General features: G+C 42.8%; 1 protein-coding gene across 1 annotated transcript in view; it reads right to left on the bottom strand.

The window, feature by feature from the left end:
• The window catches only part of gig (TSC complex subunit tuberin), a 686,003-nt gene that overhangs the window by 622,378 nt on the left and 48,525 nt on the right, over nt 1-15,100 (bottom strand). Inside the window, exon 5 of the mRNA XM_080266862.1 lies at nt 79-251. Coding sequence (XP_080122988.1) covers nt 79-251 — 173 coding nt within the window. The remainder of the gene's footprint in view (nt 1-78; nt 252-15,100) is intronic.

The following is a 15,100-nucleotide window of genomic DNA, read 5'->3' as shown; positions in this document are numbered from 1 at the left end:
TAATTCTACACACTGTTGCTAAGGCTTTATCACAAAGCATCAAACAATAAACTTTTTAAATTGGCATGGAAATTTCACCTGTTATTATTGTAGACATCAGAAAGTATAGCAAGAGCCTTGTTGCGAACATTCGGTCGGTGATCATTACGGTAGTAGCGGTTGAGGAGGGTTCCTAGGTTGGCTAGCCAATGAGGACGAATAGGGTCCGCACCCTGAGCCAGGTGGTCAAGAAGGCGCAAAACTGATGACTCCTGTGTCAAAGAATAAAAGGACATAGTGTAAGTAAACAGTAGCAGCAGCCAGCATACTAGCCCTAATTCCCTCCTAAAGGTGTGATGAGGTAGGAACCTCCAAAAAAGGAAAGAAACCATATAAAAGTTGGAAACTATCCAATTGCATCCCCTGTAAAATGAATTACACAGTCACTGAAACCTCACACACACACACACACACACATATATATATATATATATATATATATATATACTAGGCCAACTAATACCAAGTCAGCTCACTTCCTGCTAAAACGGCTCCAAGCTCGCGCAGGGGGCGGAGCATCGGAGTGATGTCGACTGTCTCTGGCACAAAATACCAGCTCAGTTGACTCCTGACCATGAGGGAGGGTGGATGTTTGCTCCACTATCAGACCATGACACATTTTTAACAGTTTAGTGAAGTGAGGGAAGAGATTGAAATGTGTAAGGGAAGGTGTGGGGGTGTGAGGGAAGCATTTCTTCCCCTGCTTCATTTTCCCTTGCTATAAATGTTTACTTTGAGTCTGCAGTTTTATACATTTTCTGTTACTTAAGCCAACTGACAACACACAAACCACGCGTCCCTGCGCCCTGATGGAAACTAAACCGATTTGGTATTAGTAGACTTAGCATATATATACTGTATATATATATATATATATATATATATATAAATCTCAAATTTTTATGAACATGCATACCAAAAAACTGCTGCAAAATTCAAGTAATATAAATTTAAACTGAACTTAATATGGGAAAAAAGAGTTTGGGTCCAGGGCCTCCAAACCTCACTGTGTAAAATCATGATTTTTTGCCCACACCCCCTGTAAACTTTATCAACTATAACTGTGGTTAAGTAACTGTAGTTCTGCACTGTATCGCCATAATGTAGTGTAGAACACGGATTTTTGCCTTGTCAGAAAGGGTATACTGTACTTGGGTGTATTTCTGCCCCTTCCAGTATTCCCTTTTCTCCTTTAGCTGCAAAGACTTAGAGGTGCCAGGCTGCTCTCATTCATTACCACTGCTACCTGAAGAACCACTCTTGCTTGCCATCTTGAGGCAGGTACGGGGGAGGCGGTGGCTGAATCGGTAGAGAGGCGGCCTGCAGTCCTAATGGACCCAGGATCGAATCCCGGCTGGGGCAGGGAACAGTTTAAGGATTTGAATTTCGTAAAAGCAGACTTTCCTGATCTAGCCGATGACCCGCCGACATGTCGTAAAAATACCCCTGCTAATACCAATACACCAGTCATGCATGAGACAGCCCTAGCATGTATTCAATATGGACGGTGAGTGTTAGCGCCGAAGTGGTGACATGTGGAGGTGTTGGAGGACTACTGGGCCTTGGAATAGGTCACTGCCCCCGAGAAATAGGCCCTGAAGCCTTTGCCCAGAGTCAGACACGCATTTAAAAAAAAAAAAAAAAAAGTTGCAACGAAAATACATACAACGAAACTGTAGTGAAATGCACGCCCACACGTGGAAGGTACAGGCTGAAACTGCGGTGCTTGGCTGTTGAGGGTTGGCAGGACAGTCACAAGATGGACACTGACAATAGACCACCACCTTGCACACAGCTTGTTGTTGTTGTTGGCGCCTACTCCCATCCGGGAGTTCTTGTCTTTAAATAATATGGCTTTTTTATTTTCTCTGTCTCTACTGTTCACTGCTACGTTGCTCCTTATATTCATAATTACTTCTCTTCGTTTCAGTATTCTGCCCTTCGTATTTGCTACCACCTGTAATTCATTTTGTTTTAGTTTATTCATTCATCATTCATCATCCATTCCTACTTTGTCCCATGAGAAGCGTAGGAGCCCGGGGCTAGGCAAGTTGGTCCTGACATTTAACCCCTCCGTGACCGCCGGTGTCGAATGATGTTTAGCCGATAAATGGCCGCCGGCGTTTTTTGAGTGCGGCCTATAAAAAACTGCAAAAATTTTTGGGAAGTGAACGAACGTTCTGAATGTCTTCAAAATGACCTACACTACACTCCCATACACCTCATCAAACAGTTCTGAGCCTGCTGCTGTGATAAGTGAATTTTCGATTTTTTTGCTCCTGACCATGCTTAAACAAGCACAACTACACCCGTCATCTCGACCCAGGCAGAACATTACATCTTTGTCCTCTCTTGCAAAACACACACAACCACCTATTTACGATTATGAAGTAATACAGTCTATCTATCTATCTATAGCCCGACGCCCTAATGTCACAAAGGATGGCCGCAGACAAAACGCCTCCAAGTCACTCTGTCACCCACCATTTGACTACCCTCCCCCCAACTCATCCCCCCCTCCATCATATACCTCTCAACTCCATCCCTCCACCTCATCCTCGGTCTACCCCTCCCTCTCCCTCCCTCCACCTCACCTACATACACCCTCTTAGTCAGTCTTTCATTTTCCATTCTCTCCACATGTCCAAACCACCTCAGTGTATTTCTCCTAATCTTTTCAACCACATCCACATCTACCCCACAACGTTCCTTCACTTCTTCATTCGTCAACCTGTCCCTCCACGTCACTCCACATGCTCCTCTCAAGTAACTCATTTCCACTGCTCTCACTCTTGACTTGTTCCCCTTTTGCAAGGTCCACGCCTCGCTTCCATACGTCAGGGTAGGGATCACAATACCATCATGCAGTGACTTCTTAACTTCCATACTCACCTCCCTATTTCTCATCACTGCTTTCAGTAATACAGGCACATACAAAAAAAAGACATAATAAGTGAAAAATACATTTTTGTCTTGACTTTGTCTTGGTAACTTTACCTATTTGCTCAGGTTTGCTGTAATGGTTTGGATCATTAGATGCAGTGCAACTTGTAGAAAACTGAAAACCTTCGGGAAGTGAACGAAAATCTGGGACATGAGACTAACCTTGACTTCACCCTCTCACATATCATCTGTCAGTTCACCACCTGCTGTCGTGACAAGTGGATGTATGATTTTTTCGTTCGTGGCCGAGCCTAAAAACATATAGTTACACTCATTATCTCGACCCAGGCAGAAAATACAATCTTTTGCCTCCCTTGCAAAACACACACAACCACCCTGTTTACGAGACAGCAATATATGTTCTGAAAATAACAAGGTAAAATGAGAAATTTGAACGTAAAATGATAGGGAAAGATGAACATGTTTTTACTGAAAAAATACGTTTTCCCCCGTCTGTAAACGTATTTATTTCTGCTTTGTATCTGCATTCGTAATAATTAGACTTAGTCTTAGGTCTGAAACTGCATTACGATTCTATTTTTAGCTATGCTCGTGATGTGGGAGCTTGAAGTTGCGACTCAACTTCCGCATTGCTAATTGGATCTGACCCTCCACTTTATTCTCCCATGGCAGAGTCTAGCCTTGGAGGACATGCAATTTTCTCATTTAGGACCAAAAATTCAACTCTTTCGCTCCCTTTTCCAAGCATGAGCACAACGATAATGTAATAAATAACTTGAAACTACCATAAACATATTTTATATCAAAAAGGTGAAAAAGTATTCATAACATTTTTTTTTTTCAGCCATTCCTAACAGATTATGTACTGAAATCATTCGATATCATCATATCTCATATATTCACAACATTTCAGCACCATTCGCATTGTTTTGGGAGGTAAAAAAAAAAAAAAAAAAAAAAAAAAAAAAAAAACAACACCTGCCCAGTTGTGCTGCAGCAGTGCCCCTGGGCAGCGATATCGGTTGCCAATATTTCTGCAACTTCAGCGCCCCACTCCAAGCCACAAAATGCGTCTAGGAAGCTGGGATTTGCACTGACAGGTGCATCTGAACTTTCTCTTCAATATGGCAAGAAAAAAAAATCAATTTTCGAAACTTCAAAAAATGGCCCCAGCGTCGGCGTGGCGCGCACTGAAAATTCCAGGCCTTCGACCACGGAGGGGTTAAGATGAGAGTGACCAGCCTCACTTGTCCCTGAGTGGCATTACGTGAGCAATAAACCCCAACCACCCCCAGGATATAAACCTTCACCGTCTCAATCCAACTGGAGCACCGTAATTACTCAATATACCACCAGGCGCCAAAATTTGGTTATATGGTTATCACCCAGCATAGTAAATGGTTTCCAGTTGTACAGGAAACCAATTGGCTTGTCACTCAGTGTAGAGTCACCCACAGGCAGAAGGAAGAGGAAAGAATGAAGGAAAGAAAGACAGAAGAGGAAATGTAAAGTCACCTGTAGGCAGAAGGACGAGGAAAGAATGAAGGAGAGAAAGAAAGAAGAGGATGGAAGGAAAGAAAGAAGAGGATGGAAGGAAAGAAGGATGGAGGAGAGGAAAGGGCACACACCCGAGAGCAGCACTACATCAAGTGAGTGGATGGTGAGCGTCCCCACCTATCACAAAGTATTTCTATTATTGATTCTTTTCCTTTAATTTCTCTTGTTATATCTTAGTATGCTTCACGTATGAATAAACGATGTTGATTTTCATTCTCTTCTTGACATATGTCACATATTAGGTTAGGTTCATACTTTTTCTTATAATTTTCCTTCATTTCCAGCATTTTGGTTCGCATCAAAAATATTAAACCTGTATTTGCTCATTTTGGAGTTGGGCCCAGAGAGCATCGAAAAATGAGATTTTGGCATCGAAAAGTTAGATAGGCTGACCACTTGAAACTGCATCGAAATTTGAATCGTCGAAATCTAAGCTGTTGAAATTTGAGATTTCACAGTATGTATGTATGTGTATATATATATATATATATATATATATATATATATATATATATATTACATTTATATATATATACACTAAATCCTCATTTTTCGCGCCGCGGATGTTCCACCAAAACTGCGCAAAATGCTAAACATCTAATTGTGAAGTTAAGAATCAATTGGAAAAATAGAGGAGCGTTCCGGAGGGACATGTACCTACACTACCATAAAGTACTATAACACCAAACAGGCCCTACCTAAAATTTAATGAAGAGTGTTTACTGGTCCCAAAATGGCAGAACACAATAAACATGTACCTGAAAAGACATTAAAGCTGTTATAAAGAGCTGCAACACCAAAAATCCTTACCAGAAATAAAGTGAAGACTGGCTTGAGTGGCATGTGAAGGTGTGTTGATGGTAGATGGGCTAGTTACTAGGTGACATGGGCCTCTCTGGGGAAGCCCCACCACCTATGCCTAAGCCCTCGAAGTTGAACTCAGGCTCAAGCACCTCCACTTCCTCTCTGTCCACTTCTCCTCCTTCATCCACCCCTGCTGGCATGTCCTAGTCTTGCAGAATGCAGCCACATTCTGTCTCATGAAAATATTGTGTGATCCAGGCTTGTCTCTGCTCCTTTATGTTTCTGTTGTAGACGGCCATCACTTGAGACTTCAGATAACTCAAGGTCGATAGGATGTTGGTAGCCTCAGGCATAGTCCCAGTGTAAGCATCGAAGGTGGCTGCCATGTCGGTTATGGTGGACAGGGTAGTCGTAAGATGGCCACCAACAAATGAGCATCAGTATGCGTCGTCAGCTGCTGGATGGGAGTATCAAACTGTGGGGAAATTCGCAAATTGTGAGACAAATCGGAAACTTTTTTCCTGCGTGAAAAACGAGGCGTCGAAGTAAAATGAGTGTAAATATGAGGACTTACTGTATATATACATACTGTAAATATATATACAGTACCCTTGCGACCAACATGCGTTTGTCCAGCACGATTCGCGTCCAGCACAGAGAGCAAAAAATTAGTACAATTTAATTACTGTAACATGGGTGCATTAGCATAACACGCACGGAGCTCCGAGAAGTGGGCGAAATCCACAGAGTTCGCCTCAAGCATGATCACCCCTGGTCCAACACAGTCATACTGGACGTTCCTGTGATGCTGACAGCCAATCAAAACTTCTGATCAAGTTGCCTCCCCCACCCACTATCGTGACGTGATCGTGATGTCGCTCAATCAAAAATGCTTCTGCTCTCATGTGATGTTTTGTTTAAATTTCTCCCGCCACAGTGCCACTCAGTCGCATAATTCAAATTGGAAGGTGCTTTTTCCTCGCTGCATTTTCTGCCCTTGTTACTGCATTTTACCCTGCTCACAATGCCTAGGAAGCCTTCTGAGAACCTCAAGAAGTGGCGGCACCTCCCTCAGGCCACCAAGCTAGAAATCACTGAGAGGAAGAAGAAAAGGAGAGGAAAGTGGACATCGCCAAGGCCTACGACGTGAATGAAACCAGCGTGAGGACCATAATAAAAAACCAAGACAAGATCCTGGCAGCAGTGAAGGCTTACGGAGTGCTAGGACAGGCAGAAGCAGGACCTTCCATGGATGTGGATGAGGATAGTGATTCTGAGTGTGATTTCGCAGGATTTATGAGGGATGTTGAGGAGGAGTAGCAGCCATTACCCGCTAGTGACGCCAGAAGTCATCCTCCAGGGACCCAGCAGGACTACCTACAGCCTCGGATACCATCTTCCATTCCCAGCAAGCCCACCAACACTATCCTAAAAGGTTAGTTATCATTCATAGTACAGCACCATTTATTATAATTACAGTAGTACCAATATATGTAAAGGTATATGGTAGGTATTTAGGGTGACTTTTCCTAGGGTTGCTGACATAATTCATTTTTCCCATAAGCTCTGTTGTTTCTCCAACACGTTTTTAGTCCAACACGGGACCTGTGCATGACAATATTACCGTGTTGGACGCGAGGGTACTGTATATATATATATATATATATATATATATATATATATATATATACAGTATATATATATATACATACATATACAGTACAATCCCAGCTATCCGGTATCCAGACAAACGGAATACTCAGAACAACGGGAAAATTCAAGGGCTGGTAAAAATGTCAGTAAGTTATAACTGTGCGCCAATTTGAAAGGACCGCCAAACCGCCGTTTGATCGTGTCACGCGAGGCTGGGTGAAGTCAGACAAAGCGAGATGAAGGCATTTCCGGCTAATGTAAATCCCTAGCAAATCCTATTAACCACCCCTCCTCTCCCCCTCTTTCCCCTACTTGAATTCAGTCATCCTCCACACCCTCCAAAAATCACCAGTCTGCGTTTTGCCACCAGACAGTAAACACGCTCTCTTGCTATTGTGTTCCACTGATAGACGGTAATTTGTACACTCCAAAATGCCTAAAGTGCAAACTAAACGTAAGCGTATCGTGCTTACCTTGAAACAGAAGCTGGACATATGCAACAGACTTGAAAAAGGCGAACATTATAAAACACTAATGGCTGAATATAAATGTTAATAAGAATGAAAGTTTACTTTGTTGGAAGAAAAATAAATAAATAATATGCCTGCATTTCATACATACATCATTTATTTCATTTTCTGCAAAACAGCTGAGTGGCGGGTGAGGGGTGGAGTGATGGAGGTCAAGTGGGGAAGAAGAAGAAGAGTCGGAAACGTAAACAAACTCACGTGGGGGCACAGGTGTCGTGATAATTCTACAGTGCAGTCTTAACACATCATCAGTTCACTAATAAATGTTCAGCTTTTATTTCTTTATTTTATTTTTCAATTTTTATGAGTACAGTACATATAATGAATACAGTAATTCGGTAAACAATGGACTGGTGCAATTTGCAGTACTACAAATTGCTAGACATTGCACACACGTCCGTTATGACCATGGTGTGTGTTTACAAGGCAGTTTTTCAGGCAGAATCTCTTAGTGTAACTCCTAATGTGACTGGTGAGTACCTGAACTGTATTTACTGCTGTGATAGCCTTTGTATAGATTTGACTTGAAAATCAGAAATACGGGAAAAATCTGTAACCGGGAAGGTAAATTCCCCAAGCCACCCGGTTAACTGGGATTGTACTGTATGTATATATATATATATACACACAGTAATCCCTTCACAAGTCAAACTATATGGGGCTCTACCCTGGTCTGAATTACCAAATTTTCCATCTTACCGAATTTTCACCCCTGAAAATTGCTAAGACAATACCTATTACTTGTCCTTTCAACACTAAATTAAAGGAGAATATATAAATAAATAAGTTGTAACAAAAAAAAAATTCAGTGCATTTAATATACCTTTAATTGGTAGAAAATCATTCATAGAGGCAGTACTGACCTGTTGGCAGCTTGTGTTGGGGATGGATTTTCACCCCCCAAATTGCGAAGACAATAATTATTACTTATCATTTCAACACTAAAGTAAAGGTGCATATACAGTGTATAAATGAATAGAGAGACAAAAAAAGAAACAATTCAGCGAACCCAATTTACCATTCATTAGAGGTAGTACAGTACAGACCCGTTGGCAGTTTGTGTTGGAGACGGAGGTGGTGGAGTTCACAATTTAACATAACATTCTAAACAGTACCCAGTATTTATTTCACTGAACATTAAGAATTAAACTTATATGTAATCACTATAATAGACTGCAATGTAACACTTGCAGTAATAATAATACTGAACTTCAATTATGATCACTTAACACTAAGTCTCGCGCACACATTTTTTATCATTTGGTCAAATTACAGTTTTCATAAACGCACACAAAGACACTTTTCAGTGTCTGTGCCAACACTACTTGAAGTGCTGGCTATCTGAAGAGCTGAAGAATATGAATCACTGCTGGAATCAGGAGGAGGGATAGGCCGATGCCTTGATATAGGCTTAAAGAAGTCATGAATCTTCACCTGCTTCTGCTGCGAATACTGGCGACGAATAATCAAGCCTCAAAAATCCTTTACATGCATATAAAAATTTTGTCCTTCTGCATCATCAACATAATCCAGTCAAGATATGACAACATCCATTGCTTCACGAACTTGGGATAATTTGTATGGATTCTTGCATACACCACCACCGTTCTCTTGTAGTCATCATCTTCATCTTTCTTCCCAGCCAAGGACTCAGCAATTTCTTCTGTTTCGTGATGATACCCAGGATCATCTGCATCCATTTCAAGCCACTAGATGACATCATCTCATTAACCCCTTAACCGCAGGGCATCACTTTCGTGATGCTTGGGAGCAAGGGATCATACCGCGGGGCATCACTTTTGTGATTCTGTGTTATTTTGAATTCGCCCGGGCTTTCAAGTGGTGGTTTGTATCATCTATCAATATTGCCATTGTCCAACACTAGTCAGCACTCCTAATCTCATCTGTACTCCCATCCATTGTTGACAATTTAGCTATTTCTCCCCGTTCTTGACTCCCCTCCATTACCCTCTCCTCTCGCCTGCCAGGCCGTGCTGCGCTAAGTAAATCTTCCCTGGAATTTTCCACCGATTTCATCCATTGAAATAAGCCCTATGCCCTATTCTTATACCAAATAATATATACAAAAAAGAAATAAGGTAAGTGATAGTGCCATAAACCTGGAATTGGCTAAATATCACCTGACAACACCTCACGTGCACTTGTTCGCTAATTTTCCCTGTTTATTTCCCCTAGAAATATGCCGTATAATCTGTTCTCATAATAAAGATATATATAAGAAAGGAAGGGAGAAGCCCAAGTGATATTTACATTCACCTGGAACTACCTAATTTATTATGTATTGTCTAGATTTTTTGCCAATCATTTCACAGCGTATATATTAGCAGCTGTCACCACGCTGACACTGGCAACATTGCACTCTCCCTAGGCCACCACACTGTATTCAGTTTACTGTCGTCTTTCAAGGTGAAAGTACGTCGGATTCGCGCCTGTCCAATACCGCTGCTTTTTAGCTCCATGCAAATGGCCCTGTGGCCTCTACCCCCTACTAAACCTCGTGTGGAAAGGGGTAAAGGGCTAAGTGACTGCTGTGGAACGTCAATTGGCTAATTGCAAGTGGAAATGTAAATAATGTGTAACCAACAAGCAAAAGCAATGAATGTAAATATAAGTGAACAGTGGAAAATAGCTTTATAAGTTGCTGCAAGTGACAGTGCATAACACAGTGTAAATAAAATAGAAATGTAAATAACGTAAATAAAATAGAGAATGTAAATAGAAATGTAAAGGAGTAGTAATGTAAGAATACGAGTATACAGTATATACTAGGAGTAATGAAAGTGAAAGTTTCACTCTAGCATGTATGAATACTATGAGTTATGAGAGTGGAAGTGAAAGTGACAGATTCACTCTCAACGCTAGTACAGTAATCCCTCCAATATCCGACGTAATAGAGCCATAGGCAGGTCCGGATAGTGGTCCTGTCCGGATATTGGGCCCCAGCTTATGGACTTGTACTTATGGACCCTAACTCAGAAAAACACCTATACAACTCCCTCTGGACATGCACAGCACCTATTTAAGACCCAAATCACACCAATAAGGCATATAAAAGACTGAAATAAATGCAAAAGAAGCATAAAATGAGGTTTTTGAGGTAGGTTCATACAATATTCAACATTCTGGGTACTTACAAGTGCCTGGCTCCTGGACTGGTACTTATGGACCCTAACCTAGCCTAACTCAGAAAAACACCTTCCTACTGCACATGCATAGCTCTTAACACCCTATTCACACCAATAAAGGACATTAAAGAGTGAAATGAGGTGTTTGAGGTAAGTATAGTATGGAAAAAAGTACAGAATGAAACATTCTGCCTACTTACAGCAAGTCCATGGCCATCTCGATGAATAACCGCCTCCCCTCGGACTCTGACAGTAAGAAGGATTTCCTGAAGCACTTGCAGTACACTGTTCATGAAGTCTTGCACTGAACTTAGTCAATCGCACTCAGAAGTCCGTTCTCTTCACAGTGCGCACTCTTGTCTAACTTATGCTTCATTGTAACTTACTAAGTGTTGCACTCTGCACTTTAACTTTTCCCAGTCTTCTAACCATTTACTAAAGCAAAAACAAACAAGTCTATTTACGTTAAATTTAGTTCAAAAATTGTCTTTTCACTCACAACTGTAAATCCTTAACACAATGCACTGTTTTTTTCACTGCACAACACTGTAATTCCCGAGTGGTCTGATGGAGAAGTTCTTGCTGTTTAATCACTGTCAGAGCCCAAGAGTATCACTGGCAGGTGACCTAGGGGTGCGTCACTGGGTCATGGTGATGGCATACCCACTGCTGACGACTCAGAAGATAGACGCAAACTCACGTTGAGCGGTGACTCCACCGTGGCTGATGTGCTGGGCTGTGGCTCGGAGCATGAAGGCCTGTCTTGGGGAGGCATCGGAGTGGAGCCAGGGCTGGGCACTGTGGGGGTCACGGGCCTGAAAAAAACGGTCAATCGTTGATTGACGCAAGGACCGACGATTCAGGCGATTGATGATGCGCTGCCTGAAAGCACGCACTTCCTTCACAAGTTCCAAGGGCCCCAGCTCCTTGTCGCAGTCCGGGTGTTCCAGGTAGTCGAGAACGAACTCTAGGTGTTCCCCGAGTGCGCTCAGCGTGGGGATGGCTGGCTGGAGTAGTGTCATGCTGAGAGGAGTCCGCATCATCGTCGTCGTCCTCATTCGAATCTTCAAGCTGGGTACTGACACATGCAACCGAAGATGCAATCTCGATATCAGACAATGTCTGATACCCGGGATCGCCCTCATCGTCATCCAACCACTCACGCACATCATCCACATCAACATCATCGCCATGCGTACGTAGACGTGCATTGAAGTCATCCACGTCAAAACCTAGGAAATCGTACTCCACATCCGTTCCGAGAAGCAGACGAGACCAACCATTTTCTAGAGTCTTGACAGGGACTTCCTTCCATTCACTGGCCCAGTTGTAGATTGTAGACTTGATGTTGTAGCGGCGAAGGTTTTCCAAAGTCCACTGGCCTCGCGTGTCCCGTCCCTCCCTGTGCTCGTCCTCGTCCTCGAGAACAACCATCACCTCGTCCAGGAACTTCCTTCGGTATAGGCGCTTTGTTGCCACGATCACTCCTTGGTCCATTGGTTGGATGAGAGCAGTCGTATTAGGTGGCAGAAACATGCACCTAATCTGGCCATTCTCAGCCACCAAGTCCTTGTCGCACGGGTGGGCAGGTGCATTGTCGAGGAGAAGGAGGGCCTTTACCTGGTCGCGCGGGATTCACAGTGTCTTCGTCTGGTAATGTATGACCTCCTTGACGAAGTGGCGGTGGAACCAGTCTTTGAAGATCTGGGCTGTGAACCATGCCTCCAAAGAATAATACCAGATGACAGGAAGGACATCCATCACCCCACCATGACACCGAGGCTGCTTTGAACGGCCAACAATAACGGGCTTAAGCCGGTGCATGCCGTTAGCATTGACACAACACGAAGCAGATATCCGTTGCTTGGAGAGCTTGCGGCCAGGTACATGCTTCCCCTTCTCCTCGGCTAGAGTGTTCGTTGGCAAAGAGCAATAGAATAAACCAGCTTCGTCAGCACTGTAGACTTGACCGAGAGTGAGGCCCTCCCTGTCGATCAAGCCCTTCACCTTGTGCTGAAACTCGTCAACTCCATCCTCGTTAGCGTCCAAAGCTTCGCCATGAGCTTCACATTTGGTAAGGCCATGCCATAACTTGAACGCGAAGAGCCAACCCTCGGATGCCTTGAAGTCTAGGGCGTCATGAAGCCTGGCGAACTTCTCAGCAGCAGCCTTCAGCTCCGTACCACGTACCATCACACCAGCAGCACGTTGCTGTCAATACCAAATCAACGTCAAGCGGTCGACTTCAGCAAAACTTGGGAGTAAACATCACCTTCCTTTCCACGTTGCGTTTGCTTCTCGATGAGAAGTCAGCCGTATACTGCATGAGTTTGTCTCGAGATCTCTCGATATCGAACAAAGTAGATCGGGCCAGGTTGAACTCGCGGAGGATGCGGGAAGAAGACCACCCCGCATCTACTTTCTCCAATATCTCCCGTTTCTTCTCCAGAGTCAACACCACTCTCTTCCTCTTCTCAGGCAGCGAGGCCATCATCACACACACTAGTAAGAGGCACGAGAGCAGCAGGTAAGGCACCACCTCAAAAGCGAGAATGTGGGCAGCCATGACGACGAGCGTGCACTCGCGACGAGAGACAGGCGGAAAGTGGGGAGGATGCAGGGGCACTCTATCGGACGTCGGAGGAATGACGCGCCACAACAAAGCTGTCCCGCGCTGCGCGCACCAAGTTCAAATTACGGGCAGGAAAATTTCGTTTTTTATTTATTTTTTATTTTTTCCGAATTTTTTGCAGTTTTCAGACCATTTTGGGAATATTGAATCCCAGGACGATTATGTCCGGTTAGTGAGGATCTTCGGATATTGGGTGTTCGGATGTTAGAGGAATTACTGTATACAGGACGAGAAAGTGAATGCTACGTATTTTACTGAAAGAGAAAATGAATGCCTACAGTGACAATAAACTACTATTACTGAAGGAAACTTATGGATAAAGACTGTAGATAGATATAAGTGTTATATGGTAATAGAAATATAAAGTGTGTGTGTTTTTATGAATAATAAATGACAGAACATCAGCGACGAACGAGCGCAAGTGGGAAGGTCATATGTCCTCGTAATTTTCATTGCTTTCAGTGTTTTTTTTTGGAGTATGGATTCCAAACTATTTGAGAATCATAGAACAATGTTTCTAGTGATAATATCTGGCTGTGGTAATCATATTACGGGTTGTCGGGAAGTGTTACATGGAGACTTTGTTACCCAACTTCAGAGGTCTCCAGAAGTCCTACGGTACTCGACGAAGGCTCAACAAACATCCCAGGAGAAAGCTGAAGGTATGTGCCATATGCATTTGTAATTTTAATATTGCAGGACTAATAACTGATTTTTGGCAAATATTTTTAGAGAGTCTGTCAGAGCGCGAATATGCACGCGAGACACGTAAGTCAAGCAAAAACAACCCCACAGTTTAGGGGTTAATATTCTTCTCATTGACTTTTTGCATAACTTCAAGATAATCTGAGACTTCAAAGGCAGTAAAAACAGGCAAGCACCAGACTGGCAGCATGTCTGCCTGGCGCCACTTTTGTCCCCCTACCTCCGTATCTCGGCCTACTTAATACGTGGTCTCGGCCTAAGTATGAATTACTGAAGATTTTGTCTTCTAAAATTTTGACTGATGAAGGGTTTACTGTATCTATCTATCTATATAATTATTATATACAGCATATTTGTATACTGTATAGATATATATACAGCTACCGCAAACTACCTTAGGACCTGCCCCAACAAGGTATTAAAAACACAGAAATCATAGTGTATCACAGTGTTTCTTCATGAAATGCCATTCATTAATATAAAAATCATGTTTCCCTTGTTTTTCAGGACCAGTTGAATGCATTTTGGCATGCAATCACTTAGATCTCTGAAGTAATCTAAGGACATTTCTTTGCACCAAACATTTGCCAGTTCAGTCTTGAGGTTGTCCAGATTGGGTGTCTTCTTCTCTGCCATGATTTTCTTCATTTTTGCCCAACAGTTTCCTATTGGATTTAGATCCAGACTGTTGCCAGGCCAGTCAATGACCTCAATCCGATTATCCTTAAGCCATTTTGTCACCTTTCTTGATTTGTGACATGGAGCTGAATCGTGCATGAAAAAGTTGCATCCATGAATAGCAAAAATGTTTAACAAATGATCATTCAGAACTTGAATGTACCGGCCACCATTCATCATCAAGTTCTTAAGAAGAAAGCAGAGACCTCCCCTTCCCATTTCACCTGAGAAACACCCCCATACCATTACTGCTTGTGGGTGCTTAACAGTTGGCACCATGTAAGCAGGGTCATATCGACTACAAGAGGCAGGGTGACGAACCTTGGCAGAATGCACCTGGAACACTTGAAATGTGCTTTCATCGGCTCCACTCATCCAATCTCCAGTGTGCATACTTCTTGGCAAAATGAAAGCACTGCTTCTTCATGAGGTCATTGAGAAGCGGTTTCTTG

The sequence above is a fragment of the Coenobita brevimanus genome, chromosome 22 (assembly GCF_032717465.1).
Source record: "Coenobita brevimanus isolate Jiangsu-jjx chromosome 22, ASM3271746v2, whole genome shotgun sequence".
Taxonomy (NCBI): Eukaryota; Metazoa; Arthropoda; class Malacostraca; order Decapoda; family Coenobitidae; genus Coenobita; species Coenobita brevimanus.
This window is presented reverse-complemented; position numbering and strand designations above follow the sequence as displayed.